The following is an 18,794-nucleotide window of genomic DNA, read 5'->3' as shown; positions in this document are numbered from 1 at the left end:
TTTGGTTTTCCGGAAGGAACTCATAATAGAGGACTCCCTTCCAATCCCACCATATGGACAACATCACCTTCTTTGGATGAAGACCGGCCTTTGGTGTGGTTGGTGGTGGTTCATTTTGCTTACCCCATGATCTCTTCCATTCCACATTATTGCACAGTATCCACTTTTCATTGCCCACCACAATTTGTTTTAAAAACGGAACTTTTTCATTATGTTTCAGTAGAGAACCGCATGTGGAAATACGGTCAAGAAGGTTTTTTATCCTTAACTTATGTGGAACCCAAACATCAAAGCGGTGAACATAACCAAGCTGGTGCAAATGATTTTCAAGGCATGATTTGGATATTTTGAGTATGTTGGCTACCTCCCACGTGATATAACGTTTATCGTTCTCAGCTAATGTCTTGATTCAATTGCTGTCAACTGTTCTACCCGACCATGAAGTATCGTCCAGCAAGAAATCTCCAGCACAGAACTTCACAAACCATTTTTGACATGTTCAGTCACAGCATCTTCTACACACACTGCACAAATCTTTTTTTGCGTTTCAGTTGCATTTTTACCTTTCTTGAAATAATAAAGCATAATATGCCGAAAATGTTGCCTTTTTTCTTCCATCTTCAATATTAAAATGACTACACAAAAATTCACCAATTTTGATAAGTCTTTTTTTAAATGCACACTGATATGACAGCTGTCACATACGATCTAACAAAATTGTTTTCAATAAAGTTAAAGACAGCAAAGTGCTACTGGAGCCATCTTAACGGAAAAAAACGAACGAACCTTTTGGCCAACCCATATTTAGCATCTCAAAACTGATCTTAACTGTGATAACTGTGTTGTAGAAAAGTCTCAAGAAGTGTTTGAAGTCTTGCTAATTTGCAAATATCAAACGTTCTAGGCTTTGTAAAGAAGTTAAAGATCGTCTCAGATCTTGAGGAATTTGTAAGCTGTTTTTTTTCTTTTGGTTTTTGTAAAAAGACCCTTCTTAATTTCCTAATAGGTACAAATTAAGGAGTATATTTAATGCACTCACTATAGGTTAAATCCAGTAGAGTAGGCTTTGTAGAGAAGGTAGAATTCAACCTGGTCTTGAATAATGGATAAGATTTCAAGAAGCGGAGAGAAAAGAAGCTGTTCTAGGAAACATCTGTGTAAGAGAGAATATGCAGGACAGTGGACAGAATAGTCTAATGCAGGAAGGGAATCCGTGTTCATTTCGGCTGGAGAGGTGAACCAGAAGCAACTTGTTAGAGGCTTACTTACCAGGCTAGAATCAGAGTATGTGTGAGAGAATCTAAAGATCTTTAGAGTCATTCAGTGGTTTTCAAAAACTTCAGGGAGTATTAGGGGGTGTTTTTATCTGTTGATTACTTGGGGCTTTCTTAATAAAAATTATCCAGACTAGTATTTTTCAAACTCTTATCCACAGTCCACAGTAAGAATGATATTTTCCACTGCCATACTGTGTGTGGGGGGTGGAAAGGGGAGGGGGGGAGGGGTGGTGGAACATCCTGAGATAGTCTTCACAAAACAGTTCCATAAATGTGGTGCCTTCTGATTTCTGTTCTATCCTTTTTCATTAAAAAAAAAATGCTGGTTGTGATTCTCTGAGCTGACACACAGAATGTCAGAGTTTCAAAGTGGACACATAATGAATCAGAGATCTTGTCCAGAATCATGTTTTACAAGTATTTCAAGAGTATAAGCAGTCAAGAGGCACAGGCAAAGCAGGCAGGGAGAGGGAACATGCCATGTACCTCCATAGTTTGTTTTTCCTGCATTAGGCCCTTGCTCCTTTGGCTTGTAATGATGCATAAGGTCTGTGAGGTTTGTGGGTCACCTCACACAACAGGGAGGCTCTAAATTATGAAACATCTCAATTTTATACCTCAGGGATTTGTGCAGCATTCTTCAGGGAGCTGTGCCTCATAAATCCAAAGACTGTTTACTACACTGGTTCTCAAACTTGAGCATGCACCAGAATTGCCTGGAGAGCTCATTAAACACAGAACCCTGGACTCTACCTACAGAGTTTCTGATTCAGTGAGTGTGGGGTAGCGCCTGAGAATATGCATTTCTAACAAGTTTCCCAGTAACTTGAGATGCTACTGGTCCACGGACCACTCTTTGAGAACCACTGGTTAACTGTAAGCACTTCTAAAATGGGGACATCCTCCTCAAAACATTCCACATAGAAGGACTCTCCATCTGTTTTCCTGAAAGTCCAATTGTCATGTTTACAAAGAAATTAAACCAATCACCCATCTTCTTTACCCTATAAGTTTCTCCCCAACCCCCAGCCCAGTAATGGGGGAGAAATTGATCCTGGTTAACTGATTTAGCTCCTTCCTCCTCCCTCTCTAAACTGATTTCATGACCCACTAATGGATTGTGGTGCATAATTTGGAGAACACTAGTCTACACAAACTTAACTTCTTTACATAAGAAAAATTAAGACACAGGGACATTAACGTGACTTTCACAGAGAGAATACCTAAATTGTGAAACAGTTTTATCCCTCAGAGACAGTGGAGAATCCGTGAAAAGTGTTAGGTGGGACAATGACAGAGAGTAGTATTTAGGTGTAACTGACTGACATCTGTGAGTTGGATTGTGTAGAGGCCAGCTACCATGGCAACTCAGGCACTAAACTAAAGGCAGCACAGTCCTGTTGAAGAGGGCAGGATGTCTAGTTTGCAATCCTGTTTATCAGATGGGTGACTGGGGAAATTATGTAACTGTTCTTTGCCTTGTTTAATCAACCATAAACTGCAGATATATAACACAGTTGGCAGAAAGGACGCAGGTGTGAAGAAATGAGATAGGGGCTATTGTCACAGGAAAACTGAGGGGTGAGAGAGCAATGGAGGAAAGGAATGAGGTGGAAGTAGTTTTAGGAGCATAATAGAGGCTCTTCCTCTCAATTGCTTCTTCTCTCTCAGCTGTTACCTACTTCCCTATCATCTGTCAATGGAACCACTGTCATCGTTATTCCTGCCACCCCAACCCCGCATCTGTAAAATAGATGCATACTTTACATTCTCATCTCTTCCCTTTTTTAAATGAATTTAGTAGCTGACTTTCTTTGAAATTTTCTGAGTGTTGTTTATTTTTTTTGTCCACGCCATGCCGCTTGCGGGATCTTAGTTCCCTGACCTGGGATCAAACCTGGGTCTATGGCAGTGAAAGCGTTGAGTCCTAACCCCTGCACCTTCAGGGAATTCCCTCATTTTGTTTTTAAACTGCTTATGACAACACAGGGTTATACTAACAAGCAAGGGGAAAAGATTCTACTTGTAGGCATCAACAACCTATTTTCCTACTTAGCTTTTATGGATCTTGAGCATTCTTTTCTTTCTGAGGGAAACCCCAAATCTTGTTTATCCCAACAGTGGTATTCTGGTATTCTTTTAAGTTTCCTTCCTTGCCCTCTGTTGTCTTTTGTCAAAGGGTGGTCTGTGGACCAGCAACATCAGGTATCAGTTGGGGGCTTGTTAGAATGGAGAATCTTAAGTCCTGCTGCAAACCTAGAGAATCAGAATCTGTATATACAGAATGTCCCCTGGGAACATACACGCAGTGCACATTCATATTTGAGAAGCATTGCTACAGGACTTGTGACAGCATTGACTAGGGGGCTTGAGCTAAGTCTCCTTTACCATCTGTGGTTCAAGCCAAATATTATTTCAACGTTTAATTCTTTTTGCACTCAAGAAAGAGGAGATTTTTGGAGAGCCCTGCAGCAGGTTGGGTGGATTCTTCTGTCTTGTCCTGTACCATCGTGTATGTTGTGAAGTGTCAGTAGTAGGCAGAGAGTGGGCTATAAGTGAGAAGTTGCTATTATATAAATTGTGAAGACTGAAATTAGCTAACTACAGTTGTTATGAGTGTTAACCTGTTGCTGATACTTACCAGAACATTTCAGAGATCAAAATTGTTAACTTTTATTTTAATAGTTATTCCTCCTTATAAGCAATGCATTGTTACGTATCTTATTAATATGTCACATTTTGGTTTCAGAATAGATTTATGTCAAGTCTTATTGAAATGATTTTGTTTTATTGTGGGGATGTAGGCTGTTTATGGGAGAGAAATTGAGAATTTCCTGTTCTTGTATTTTGTTGTCAAGGATGAAAATTGAAGCCCCTTTCCTTGTCCTTTGCCTAGACAGTTTTGATTGCCGTGTTGCTTCTGTGTTGTGTTCCTTAAAGAGACTTGATTTACTGTCATTAAGATAAGAGGCTTACATATGTATCTGCTCGTGGAAATCATTTGTTAGAGATACTTACTGTGTTTGAGTTCCTTGTTGCTGTGCTCTTCTTCCCTTTGACTCCAGGATGCCACAGTGATACCGCATCTCATGGCGCTGCTTAGCAGGTCCCGCTATACCCAGGAGTACATCTGTCAGATCTTCTCACACTGCTGTAAAGTAAGAACCAGAACAAATGTTCTCTATAATATAAAATCTTGCATGTCCTCAGGAGATGTGCCTTCTGTGTGTATCCTCCTGTAGTTAATCTATACACATATAAGCAGACTTATGTATTTTCCCCTCTTTTTTTTTTTGACACAAATGGTAGCATACCATACATACTGTTCTGCACCTTGCATTTTTTACTTAACATCTTGAAGGATATTCCACATCAGTACATGAGGAGTTTCCTCATTCTTTTTTTTTTAAACAGATGAAGAGTATTTTATTGTATAGATGTACAATAATTTATTCAACCAGTCCTCTATTGTTGGGCATTTAGCTTGTTTCCAATCTTATTTCACAGCAGTGATGCAGCAAATACCCTGTATGTAAGACATTTTATAAGAAACAGAATTGCTGAGTCAAAGAATGTGTGCATGTGTAATTTTACCACATGTTGTCTTATATTGGAGGTTATACAATTTTATACTCCTACCAGCAGTATATGCTCATGACTGTTTTCCCACACCCTCAGTTTCCACATTGTTGGAAATTGTTTTAAGTGATCTCTTATAAGGAGAACTAAGAGAGATTTTTCTCTCCTCTTTGTTGAGAGGAATTTCAGTTATTAGAAGAGCCTGAACCTAAACTGAAGAGTGCCATGCAGTGCTACTTATTTTGCTTCATAGTTTACATATTGAGTGTACTCTTTTGATAACCATAATTTGCTAACTTTTAACCAAGTCATTGTTTATCTTCTGATAAGTTTTTCAGGACAGCATTACTTACCTGCTTATCACTTATAATGCAAATATAAAATGAGGAGTTTGGGGAACTATAGGAAAGAAGGAAAAGTGAACAACTGCATACTAAACTAAGAAGATCACAGATCTATGCTATTTTAGGACAGTTTCCAAAATATAACTTAAGTCAGTTCCTTTCAGAAAAAGTAACTATAGATTATAACTAACTACAGATTATAACTTAAAACCCCTCTCAAATCCTAGCTGTCATAGCCTATTCTATTCTATATATAAAGACATTTAGAATTTAAGATTTTTGTCAAAAGTCTCTGAAGTTTCTCCTCCTGGATTGCTTTGTGAGCATGTAAGCCAATTTATAGGACCAGGGATGTCAATTCCTTAATCTCTTGAGGTGGGCAAAGAAAAGCTTTGAGAAAACAATTTCCAACATTAAATGATGTCTTACAGCCAACCCTGGTAGATAGGTGGAGAAGGATACTCCAGAACTATATGCCTCATTACAAATCTTTCAGCATCTAGATGCAAGTGCTTGAGAGCACAGCATCTACTAGTCATAATCACAGTAATCCCAAATGGACACTGAAAATTGGACCTGGAGGTATAACTACTACATGTCAAATTATGAGAAGTTTGAATAATCCTATCCCTGAAGTTACCCAAATAGTTTTTAGAATTGCTCTTCAGGAACTTCTCAGTGCTTTTAGGCTTGCTCATCTGAAACTTCTCAATGCTGTTTTAGCCGAAATCATAGATAATGGAATACTGTTAAATTACTAGTTCTTTTGCTGGAGATAGATAACGGAATACTGTTAAATCACTAGTTCTTTTGCTGGAGAGAAACTTATGCTGAATAAGAATTTACAGGCACCCTCATGCCACTAACAGAACTGAAGAAAATTAAAAACCTGAACTCATCTTTCTTTTAGCCTGATAATTAGCATTTGCCATGGTAATTAGATGACCCAATTTAAGTAGTCTGAGATATAACTAGACCTCAGGAAACATTATAGCATGTATAAACCCAGTGACAACAGTAATAGTCTAAAATACTATTTATTTTCCTACTGACACACTAAAAACATGTATCTTTGAAAGCAGCTGGTCTGATGATCTCTGTATGTCATTAATTATAAAAACCTTTTATTTTCATTTTGTTTATGAAAACAATAAATAAAATTCATAGTAGCATTTTAAGACTCATTTACAAATTTTCATATACTAGTATCAATATTAAATTTGCATACTTTGGGCAGGAGAGACAGAAAAAGAGATTTCTAAAGCATTTGTGTTGTAATCTAATCATAGTTATATTTTTGAAATTCTCTCCCTGATTTATTAAGGAGCAAAAAAAGGCTAGTAATAATATTAATTGGAATTCTAACTTCTACATTGTTGCCACTTAAGCAGTGACTCAGATTTCGAGACCTATCTTTTGGGGTTTAGGATCATGAGGGCTTATGTGCTTCCCACACTGAGAGGCTGTTTCACTAACTCCAGGTTCGTGCAGGTTGATTTGGAGAGACTAAAGAGAGAGTTGATAATGGAATAATAGTTTCTCCTCTTTAGTTGGTTCAGCCACTAATTCCTTCCTTGCAGTTGTTTTTACACAATCCTATCTATGACCATAGAGAAGAGGAAGAGCTTCTTTTGTAACAAACATTTGCTGCAATTTGGGCAAAGAATGTGAGGGATTAAAAAGTACAATATCTTGTAAGCGGTGGGAAACAGTTACGTACAGAGAATTGCACTGTGCTTCACCATCATTTATAAATATAACTCCAAGACTGAAAACAATCTGAATGTCTAACTATAGGATACTAGTTAAAGTATGGGACATTTGTACAATGGATTAAGGCCAAAAAAGAAATGAGAAAGCTCTTTGTGTACTGATATGAGTGATCACTGAGATATATTATAAAGGAAATAAGAGGTTTAGAGCCATGCATATATATACTTATATATGTATGTATAGTATATATATAGTATTTGTATGTAGTATTTTATATATTATATATATATAAATATATAGTATTATCCTACCATTTGTGTTAAAATAGGGGGAAAGAATGTACTTGTGTATTCTTCTTTGTCTTGAAGAATATAAAATAATCTATTAGTCACCTCAAATCAGGAGAATGGATTGGCTGAATACAGTGGAAGAACAGTGAGGTACAAGGGGGTAGAGGCAGCCCCCTGCCTACTTAGCTGTTCTGCTCAACATTGCCTGTATATAAATTGGGATGTTAAAATTTATAAGGAAGGCAAAAAAACCTTAGTCAAGGTTAATTGAGGCTTATCTTCATAACTTATTCTAGTTACCTACTTGTTAATAGGTAGAAAAAATGGGTCAGATTCTGAGGAGACCCTTCTTTTCCTTGACTCCCCCTTTGTAGTCTCCACCACTATCCTTATAGTGAATAAGCCAGAGACTCCTATGTTTCAAATGAGTCAATTAATAGTGAGACACTATAAAGTACCAAAAATATGTGATGGGGGTTTGCTTGAGTAAACTGTGGAATATTATATAGTGATTAAAAATAAGAAATTAGAAGTTAGAAAATGTATAGAATCAATTATACTTCAATTTTTAAAATGTTTGTAAATTAAGAAAGAAATTGCTGAAGTGTTTTTTTTTTAAGGGCTCTTTTTAAAAATGTTTGTTTATTTAGGCTGCGCCGGGTCTTAGTTGCGGCAGGCGGGATCTTTAGTTGTGGCATGAGGACTTCTTAATTGCTGCATGCGAACTCTTAGTTTTGGCATGCACGTGGGATCTAGTTCCCCGACCAGGGATCGAACCCGGGCCCCCTGCATTGAGAGTGCAGAGTCTTACCCACTGGACCATCAGGGAAGTCCCTAAAGGGCTCTTAATAGTATGTAAAATGTTTAGGGGATTGTTGCCTATAAAAGAGAGTATGGCTCTTTCATTAATCGGAAGTATGAATGCTAATCTTCCCACTTCAAATGATGGATATTTTGGTCCAAGAAAGAATGAGCATCTGCAAAACAGTTGTAACTTGGCTGAATAGTGAGTTGGAGAAGTTGGTTTGAGAGCTTTTTTTCTAGACTAGGAATTGGTTTCCTCTGGTGAACCCAAATAGATAACCTACCTTTCGGTGCTACACTTTTCTCTCCTAAATAATGATAAGCATGAACTACCATCCTTGCCTTGGCTTTAATTGACTTTTCATTATTTGAGTGAATTGGTGGGACATAAAAGAAGTGAATTCAAAGCCTTGCATTAATCTTTAGCTTGTGCCATTTTGAAGATCTTCAGTAAATTGATTAGTAGAAAACAGAGTTGGTAAAAAATAAAATACCTGAATTTTCCTGTTACTTCACTTTCTTACTCTAAGAAGTGATAATTTTAAGAGAAATGAGAGAGAAAGAGAACTAAAACATGTTTACTTCTCAGTTATGCAGTGCTGTGTTTCCTACCATCCACTGCTCCAACCTCCCAGATGTGTTGAGGTAGCTTAGGATCTGGTCCAGTTTCTCTTGTAATTAATTAGTTTTAGAGTTCCCCTGACTAGGTCATCAGTCTTAAGTTGTAAGAATGAGTACACTGTCTCCTGTGGGCATAGGGTAAGGGTGTGCACGTGAAATGCAGAATTTGGAGTGCTTTTGTTGCTGTAATGGTGTGAGGGCCTATGCCAGGATAGCTTCTGTGCCCCCTTCCTTATTTAGGGAGCTAAGGAGGCAGCGGTTCTATGGAACTGAGATGATAGGTAAGATATTACAGCCCTTTGCAGGACTGAAAACAGTGTCTATCCTGCTTTTTGGGAATGGGTTTATACAGGAGAAGGGTAACTAAAAATTCTACATTGTAGTGAATGTGGTTTTCTCCATTTAAGTAAATGTTTTATTAGAATGAATCATTACTCTTCTTAATGTATTATTATATTCTCTTTTCTTACAGGGTCCAGATCATCAAACAATTTTATTTAATCATGGTGCAGTTCAGAATATTGCTCACCTACTAACCTCAGTATCTTACAAAGTAAGATGTTAAAAATTATGGCCAGACTTTTATACTTTATTTTGGGCTTCTAGAGTCTTGGTCTGGAAAGAGGCACACATGTTTTGTTGTTTCTTTGGTAGATATTGTGATCAAGAATAGTATTTTATCAGTAAAATGTTATGGGGCATTGTTTTACCTCTAGAGAGAGTACACTTAAAAAAAAATCTACCTTGCCTTTCCTTTTTTTTTTTTTCCTTCAGGATATGATTGTGGTATAAGTTCCTATTGATTTTTACATGTGATCATTAGTCGTCTCTTCTGGTATGGTGTCAGTGCCAAAGTTGCAAGTGAGGTTATGCCTTGAAGTATGTAGGAGCAATGGCTTGCTATAACAGGAAAGACCTTGGATTTCCTATTTGAAACCTTTATTTAGCCACACTGACTGAAACTTACAGCATATACCCACATATACATCAACATTTAAAATGTGTTCTGTTTTGTATTTTGACTTAAAAAGTCAAGGGTTTTCAGTTGTGTTAATTAAATTTCTTTACTATCTCATATATAGGTAAGCAGTGTCATGATATACTATCAGGCATTTAGTTAAAACTTTGGTCATTTCATTATTGTCCAACTGGTAAGTTGTAGAAAATATTGGGACACTGTCTTTATTGTGTCACATTAGAACTAAATATGCTAGGAATTTCCTGTAAAGCAGAGAAGCTGTCATTTTTGTCTTCTATCCATTTGCACTGATCCTAGTCTGCTCTTTTTGTCCTTAGCTTTATTGCAGGTCTGCCCTGCTAATATGTACATTTTCCCTACTTCAGACATCCAAAGTTAGATCTTGGTGAAGATCTCACAAGAATAGGAGTGGGGAATGGAACCAGCTTGAAACTAGCCAGAGGCAAGGGAAGGACATATATACTGAGAGCTGCTTCCTCTGCTCTGTACTGTGTGTAGGCTGAGACCAGTCAGCACTTGTATGTCAAGAAACAGTTGCTGGGGTGGCGATTTACTGTTCTTGTTCTTTTCCATCCTCTGGCTTCATTAAGTTCTTCATTTCTTTCTTTTCTTTTCCACACTAGACTTCCTTATCTACTATGGCAAGTTACAGGTTGTAGAAGGAAAAAGGTTTTGGTAACATTACTCTTGCCAAGGTTTGCTCCACTGTCAGAGTGTCATGAACATATTCTAGGTTCCATCTGTAGGCACGTGCTTGTGCTGCAGAGCATTGCCCAAGTGAGGGACAGAGCTTCTTCACACCTCAGCTACCTATCCTGCCAATCTCAGGCTCCACAGGAGAACATCATATATAGACTCAGGCTTGGAAGTGAGGATGAGGTCATCTGGTGAAAGCTGAACAAAAAGAATGAAAAATAACAGCTCTCATAGGAGCTCCTGCAAATTATAAAATATGTTGTATGTGGTCAAGAGTTTGAGCCCTTGGTATCATCCCAGACCAGTTACCTAGTTTTGAGGTATAGTAACATAATTCATAAGTATTTCTAAAGTTAAATTAGTTTAGTCCTTTTCAAACTTTTATCATAACTTTCTTTCCTCTCCTGTTCTCTTCCCCCACTCCCCATCCCATACACAACTACAAGAGTACTCTTTTTTTTTGGTCTTCTCTTCAGTTCTCTGGTTTGTAATTTGGGAAGAAGAAATGTCCCACTTGAAAGGCAATTAGTAATTGTTATTAAGTTCCCTTTGCCTTACCAGCATTGTATTTTTTACAGCGTTCTTTTAAATTTGAATAGGGATTTATGTAGTTCCATTTTAGTTGCTAATTCCTCCGTTTTTTCTTTTCTATTATTTCAAAATTAATTTTAACTTTTTATAATTTTAACTTACTGTACTCTTCAGATATACAGGTCTTATTTTTATTCCCTTGAGTCCTTCCTTTAGTACTTTAGGCAGATTTAAATAGTTATTTCTTCAGAAGAGTTTAGATTCTGAGACATTAAAATTCATATTTGCAAAATTAAAATAAATGCTTTGTTCATTTATTTTTACAGGTTCGAATGCAGGCACTGAAATGCTTCTCAGTTTTAGCTTTTGAAAACCCCCAGGTATCGATGACCCTGGTAAATGGTAGGCTGGAACTTTCAGTGGCACCTACACAATTTAATTTATGAACTTTGTAGATTTAAAGAATTCCTTAATCCTTGTTGTTTGTTTTATTTCTAGTTTTGGTTGATGGAGAATTGTTACCACAAATTTTTGTGAAGATGTTACAGAGGGATAAGCCCATTGAAATGCAGCTCACATCAGCAAAATGGTAAAGGTCAAGACAATGTGGGAAGAAAGACAGTGCTTTATCAATTTAGAGTATTTTTGGACAGCCTAATGAGCTCACTTTCAATCCCCATCTTGTTTTGGGATTTTGAAATTTGAAAGTCATGGGATTATCTCATACCTTCTTAAATGGATGTGAGTTTTATACTCAGTTTACTACTAGTAGCATGCACAACAAGAACTCTCTTATAACATCTAAGACTACCTACAGAAAATTACTTCATTACATTCCCTTCTCCTTGTATTTCAGTTGAAATAACACAGAATTAGATCAGATTTAACCAACACATATTATACTAAGTATTATGGCAGGAAAACATAAAGATATAGAAATAGTGAGAATTAGTTGAAGTTGATAACCAAGGCATGATTTCAGAGAATGTGACTTCCTCAATTTTGGAAAAACAAAACAAAGATTCCTCATAGAGATGTGACCATTTATAAGATAGTTATGTAAAGTTCTTATTAGCACAGTTCCTGGCTCATGTAAGCATTCAGTACATGTTACTTCTGTAATTATCAATACATTACCAGTTAGGTTTAACACCTGTTATGTAGGGTTCTGTGCTAAGTGAATGGTTTAGTTTCAGTATTTAAGAAGCTGTGGCTCTCTAATATTTTGGCCAGAATGAGGAGTTTTCAGTGAATCACTCCTGCATCATGAATTGTTTTCTGTTTGTTTATATGATTTGTATTTTTTGTTTGTCTGCTTTTTTGTCTTCAAAACTGAGCTTTTGCCTTTTTGTTAGTAAGGTAATACTCTCATGGAACTGGTTTCAAAAAACAATGTAGTAACAAATCTTAAGATAATGATAACAGCTATAAAGAATTCATCTCCTACAGTGTAAGTAAGGAGTTTTACTGACTTGTTTATAACTTTCCCTAGAAGCCAGAACATGGGGTATTTTAGGCTTTTTTCCCTCCAGCTTACCAAAGGAATCTAATTCAAAAAGGAAATCCATTAATTTAAGTTTCTTAATTGCTTAATGTTCAGTACTTGCTTAGAGAGTAGAAAGTAATTGTATTCTTATTCACAGCCAGATATAATTGTGAAGATAAATTGTTTTTCAGTAGAGCCAAATCACTAATTAATTCTCAAAGCCACTTCTGGTAACCTCTGACTAGTTAGTTAATATCTTAACTAATTAATATCTTAACTAGTTAATATCTTAACTATCTTAGCTAATAGGGATAGCTATAAGTGTTACAAGTTAAATGCTGCTTCTGTGGTACTTCTACCACTGCTCTTGGAGTTGAAGTATCCCAACTTAACTTCATTTAAATTTAGATACTTTGTTAACTTTATATTTTATTTTAAAATTTTTTCCTTTTTATTATGGAAAATTTCAAACAAAAAGTATAGAGAAAAGTATAGAGAACTCCAGTGTGCCCAGCACCTTGCTTTATCGTTTACCCATTCATTCGGCCATTTATTTTTAAAACAATTTTGTAGGTATTTTTAAAAACTTCTGGCTTACTGTCTGCCTATATCACATAGTTTTCTTTGACTATTTAATTAACAGAATCTCAGATAAGGGAGTGTCAAAACCTTCTCCCTCAAGATAAGTAAGAGAAGTTGTCTTTTTTTTTCCCCATAATATCTTAAAGGCAAGTAGGTGGTGGTGGTTGTTTTTAAAGCTTTAAAACACAAGCAAAAACTTACTTTCTGCCATCTTATTCCAGTTTAACTTACATGTGTAGAGCTGGAGCAATTCGGACAGATGACAACTGTATTGTATTAAAGGTGAGTGAATTAATTCTTTCTAAAAACATGTGAAAATTATCCAGGCATATAAGTGTTGAATATAAATATTTGTATTCCTATTTATTTTTACACATTTATCACTATGGTATGCGTGCACAGCATGAAATAATATTAAAACACCATGCTTTTCAGTGGGATGACATGTAGTTTTAGATACGTTTTGAAAGTCAAAGTAAATCTTTCCTTGTCAAACCTTTTTCACTTTTATGGCAATTAGAAGGATGTAAAAATTATAAAAATGTATAAAATTCAGGTTAAGTAGAAAATATATTTTAGTCCTTGATTTTCATTAAGTTTGCAACATAGTTTTGTAGGCAAGCAGTTCACTAACTCTATAGATAAAGACTTTATTTCACCCACATGGCAGATAATCAAAAGGCATAATGAGAAAGAATAAGTAAATAACACATGAAAGCAATCATCATTATTGTGGTGTGTCAGATGCAACTAGAACTCAGAAAAGCCCAGATAAAAGACTAGCCCTTAAAAGTCCTAAGACCTGGATTCTGGTTTTAGCACTTCCACCACTGACTGGGTCGGTAGCCTTGGGCACATCCCTTATTCTTGTGGTGCCTCAGACCCCTAATTATGAAAATGGAAGCAATAATTCCTGTTCATCTATCCCAAAGGGATACTGAGAATAACAATGTATTAAATACATTAAACAGCTTTTAGTTATAAAGAACAGAATAACTAAGTAAATTGATAGTGTGTCACTTTATGAATGTGAGATCTCATTATCAGTGTTCAAAATGAACCCAAGGTTAAAAGAACATTAAGAAGATTAATGTTTCCTTTAGTCTTTGGTGAAGCAAGATAGTTTAATGAGATCTGAGGACACCCTAAGTAAATAGCACTGCATAGAGGGCTTCCATACCCTTACTTAACTGCTCTCCCCCTCCTTTTCTTTCTCATTGGTAAACTAGGTTAATAAGTATCTTCTTTGTGTAGTAGTTGTGAGCATTAAATTCAATAATCCATGAGTTTATGGTATTGATAAATGTTGGTAACTGTTCCAAGGAAAATAAGAATAGGCTTTCTTCTTGGAAGCCTAGGGTCATATTTAAAAGATGGAACCAGCCTGATAAGAAATCAGCAGTGAACAATAAAGTGCTGAACTCTGTGGTCAAGCTATAATAGGAACTTAGAAAAGAACAAAGCATAGTTGCCTGCGGTTGTAGAGGAAATCTTCTTGTAATTCTGATGTTTCAGTTTCTATTTCCACATTATCCTTTAAAGTTGATTCATCAGCCTTAGAAATATAAACATGGGATATTTTTATTGAGAACCTAATGTAGAGAAATTACCAAGACCAGTGCCAAGGTTTTTGAAGGACCTCAGAAGTAAAATTGGACTAGTAGATATCACAGTCATTCCAGGGAGTTCTCTGGAGAACTCAGGAACTGTGATTGATGCATTCCACTTGGATTACAGGAGAACTGGTAGAATCTGACTAATGGGAAGATCACTGAGTTTTTAAAGCTGTATTTTGTTTTTGCAACTGTAAGTATTAAACTCTAAACAAAAATTGAAAGTCATCCCAGCTATATCACACACATTAAGGAAAAGATAGCATACTTTTTCTAAGGCAAAATTGTTCCTAATTAAACTGCTGGATGTATTTTAGGTAAATAAATACGTAGACAGGGCAGGAGCATCAGAAATGATTTATTAGGGATTCTTAAATGTCTTTTGTAAGGTTGTACAATAAAGCTTCAGTCTTACCGATCACAAGAGCCTAATTAGACTTTATATTAATGTGCTTTGAATATATGTTTAGTTTAGTGTGCCAGTGTAAATGATTAATATGCACTGAATTTTGTGTGTTTTTACATTCCAAAAAAAACTTTTATTCTCTGAAAGTCTTTATTGAAACATTTGATCACAAACATGACTCCCAGTAAAAACTGTGGGGTTGATATAGTTACTATATGATCTCCATCATGCTTTTGCGTTTACCAAAAAGCAAATAATTAATATCACTACCTTCCAGACATTGCCTTGTTTGGTTCGAATGTGCAGTAAGGAGAGGTTACTAGAGGAGAGAGTTGAAGGAGCTGAGACACTCGCCTATCTGATTGAACCAGATGTTGAGCTACAGAGAATTGCTAGCATTACTGATCACCTCATTGCCATGCTTGCTGATTATTTCAAGTATCCCAGCTCTGTGAGTGCCATCACTGATATTAAAAGGGTATGTTCTCTTTTCCTTTTCAGCAGCTCAAGAGAGGGATTTTTAAAAAGATTTTCTTACTGTTCACTACTTTTGAACCAATTGATAATAGTTCAGAGCCCTTTTAAATAAAGAAATCTTTTAGTAACGTAGATGATGTCACTTTATGAGTTTTGAATCCAGTTTGTTTCATGTTTATTGTCAGAAGTTTTTTTCGTAAGGAGATAATCAGAAAATTGCATCCCAAATTCCCAGCTAACCCCAAAATAGTGGGGTCTCTAAGCTGGTTATTGACATTATATCAACATCATCTAATGCTATTGAAAGTCCCAGAATCAGCTTTGTCACTATATTCTCATTCTTTAGGACAAGGGTAATCTTTTGTTCCAGGCGACTGAGTGGCTTTATTTTACTCTCTGCCACTGTCTTTTTCTTTTGCTACCTTTTCTTCTAATTTTTGCCATCTCTTCTTTCTTTTCTGCAGTTTCAAACTGTGCTTTGGGCCTGCTAGTGACAGCTAAAGCACCATCTAACCTCTAGTTTGAGACCATCAAGGACCAAATTGTGCTAACTTTTTCTCAAACTATAAGTTCCTCAGAATAGGTAGATATTCTTTTTGGCTTTGTTTTTCTCAACGTGTTTGTCATATCCACTTCTCTAAGCATGAGAGATAAATATTCTGTTAGAGAAAGTTTATTTAAGGAGGTCATGGTATAGAGAGCATTGCCTCCTAAATAGTAACCAGTACTGTTTCACAAATGTGACTGTATTTTTGATGCCACTGGTCCCAATGGTAAATTTTTTTTAAACTATTCTCTTGACCTCTCCCATGCCCCTGAGTTCCAAAAAACGTCATCCAGTAGGCAACTGTTCATTTGGCATTTAACACTGAAAATAAAACAAACTATTAAGGGTATAACTTTTCTCTGCCTCAGAAAGGGCCTAAAATAACTTCCATTGATATTTGTATTAATGTACACTGCCCTTTATGTATTAAAGTTATGTGCCTGCTCTTCCTTCAGCAGTATTGTTTTTCTAGTAGAAGTGATAGGTTATATTGAAGCAGCTGCCTTGTCTGTTTTCCCTCTGGCTACTTGCTCACTGACACAGTAACTCAAAGTACAAAGACATATGAGCAAGTCCTAACTACAGCCTCCTGAATACCCTTAGCTGACCATGGCAGCAAGGCAAATAGAACACTTTGATGGACATGAGAGTGAGGAAACATAGTTACAAGAGCGTCTAGCTTACACATGTGCAAAACATTTAACTAGTATATAGAAGATTATCCCTTTTCTTAGGGTTTTTCCATTTTATTTCCATCACGGTAAAACTGGAATAATAATAACTTTTTAAAAAATCTCCTAAACTTGAATATTAGTTTGTTTTGTCATCTTTATTTTTGATGATGGATTATCCAGTGGTTTCTGACATACAAGTATAGGTACTAGACCCATAAGAGAGATTTTTTTACATGTTAATAAATGTCTGATTTTCATTGTATTTTAGTCCAAGTCAATATTCTAATAAATGTTATGACTGGAAAGTAGTTAAGACATAAGAATAGATATTTTAGAACTTACACATCAAAATGAGTGTCATATATTGGGAGGTTCCTCCCATAAACCATCAGTACCTGCTTTGATCAAAATATTTGGGGAGCTACTCTTAATAATTGCCTTCAGAACCCAACTGAGTTTTAGTTTTTTACTGTGGAGTTTTTGTTGTTGTTGTTACTCTAAATGATGTTACCCAGTTGGATTTCCCCCACTTCACACACCAGTGACAGTTAACTTAAAACTCTCTTAGTCGATGAAAATATGTTATTATTGTCAGGGTTTTCTTGCTAGTGTGCCATTCAGTTCTTCAGGAATGTTCAAAAGAGGGTCTCAGAATATTGTGAACAACACCTATATCTTTGCATAAGGGTGAACCTTTCCAAGGCAACTCATTTGGAAAAAGTTGTAATCATTTGGATAAGTTATATCTCTTAGTTATAAAATTATTTACTTTACTGATATGCCTTATATATTTACTGGTTCATATTTAGTCACTGAAAGTGTCCTGAGAACACGGTTCTCTTTTATTTTTATGGTAGTTTGGTGATAAATCAGGTATATGGAAGAATTGATAACTGAGAAAGCCAGTTATGCATATGAAAAGATAGCATTAATTGTTTCATACCAGTAAGTAATTTTAATAAATTTATCCCAAAAAAGCCCCCTGAACATAATTCTCAGATAGCTGTAATAGGTAGTAATGGTTACCATGGTCTGTTGTTTATTAAGCATTTTTACAAAGGTTTTCCTGCTTCTAAAAGCTTTTTAAATACTGAAATTTGGTTAGCACTATTAAAGTTTAGGAAAACCTTCTAAAGATACTGTTGCAGCAGCACTCAAGTTATCAGCTGTATTCCGGGGTTAGAAAGGCCTGAGTGTGCCATTTTTTTTTGTTTTGTTTTGTTTTAATTTAATTAATTAATTAGTTGCAGCATGTGCCCTGACCAGGGATCGAACCCAGGGCCCATGCATTGGGAGTGTGGAATCTTAGCCACTGGACCACCAGGGAAGTTCTTGTGCCGTGTTTTTTGAGAGCATTTCAAAGAGTTGGTGGGAAATTCCCTGGTGGTCCAGGGACTCTGTGCTTCCACTGCAGGGGACACGGGTTCGATCCCTGGTTGGGAAGCTAAGATCTCGTGTGCCACGTGGCACAGCCAAAAAAAAAAAAAGAGCTGGTGCTAGCAAGCACCAGTGCCACTAAAGCTACCATCTAGAAACACTGAATTTTTAAGGCTCAAAGGTTCACAAAGATTTTTCATATACCAGTGTCACGTTTTAGACAGAAGCAGACTGCAAGAATTCCAGGTCATGTTGACACAGACACAGCAAGGTCTCAGTCATATGTGAGCAGAAACCCAAAATAACCAGCACTGATACGTTAATAGTTGTTAAACCATATTTTTTCTTCAACTCTACTTTATTAGTTTTATTGAAAATTTAATTTGTGGACTGGGTTGGAACGTATCGTTTTTTCCCTCCCATAGCTTGATCATGACTTAAAGCATGCTCACGAACTTCGCCAGGCTGCATTCAAGCTCTATGCCTCTCTCGGAGCAAACGATGAAGACATCCGGAAGAAGGTGAGTCTGGGAGAGGGGCGTCCCCCAGTCCTGACAGCCAGCAGGCAGGGAGTGACGTCAACCTGAAAGTCGTGGTGAAGAGCACTAACAGTGACTGTTTGAATATAATAAAACAGAGTGACTAAAGGCATAATTGAAGAATGAATGGGACCCGGATTTGGGGGGTTGTTTGTTTGTTTTTAGAACATAGAGTGGCATGGCCGTGCTGGAATGACAAATAACTGGCGTGCTTTGTTGTGTCATTAATATGGATTATTGTGTTGCACATTTTTGCATG

General features: G+C 36.4%; 1 protein-coding gene and 1 non-coding gene across 5 annotated transcripts in view; one reads left to right on the top strand and one right to left on the bottom strand.

Annotated features, from left to right (window-relative positions):
- The window catches only part of ARMC8 (armadillo repeat containing 8), a 106,585-nt gene that overhangs the window by 39,119 nt on the left and 48,672 nt on the right, over positions 1-18,794 (top strand). For 3 of the 4 annotated variants that reach the window (XM_030873403.2, XM_030873402.2, XM_030873400.2), the window contains 7 exons: positions 4,343-4,435; positions 9,101-9,181; positions 11,161-11,236; positions 11,333-11,423; positions 13,124-13,184; positions 15,199-15,399; positions 18,422-18,517. In XM_030873403.2, the coding sequence (XP_030729263.1) occupies positions 4,343-4,435; positions 9,101-9,181; positions 11,161-11,236; positions 11,333-11,423; positions 13,124-13,184; positions 15,199-15,399; positions 18,422-18,517 (699 nt within the window). The remainder of the gene's footprint in view (positions 1-4,342; positions 4,436-9,100; positions 9,182-11,160; positions 11,237-11,332; positions 11,424-13,123; positions 13,185-15,198; positions 15,400-18,421; positions 18,518-18,794) is intronic. The other variant, XM_030873404.2, reaches the window with a different exon arrangement.
- On the bottom strand, positions 7,960-8,032 carry TRNAE-CUC (transfer RNA glutamic acid (anticodon CUC)). Its single transcript has one exon. It is a non-coding gene; the product is annotated as a tRNA-Glu (tRNA).

The sequence above is a fragment of the Globicephala melas genome, chromosome 4, assembly GCF_963455315.2.
Source record: "Globicephala melas chromosome 4, mGloMel1.2, whole genome shotgun sequence".
Classification (NCBI taxonomy): domain Eukaryota; kingdom Metazoa; phylum Chordata; class Mammalia; order Artiodactyla; family Delphinidae; genus Globicephala; species Globicephala melas.
This window is presented reverse-complemented; position numbering and strand designations above follow the sequence as displayed.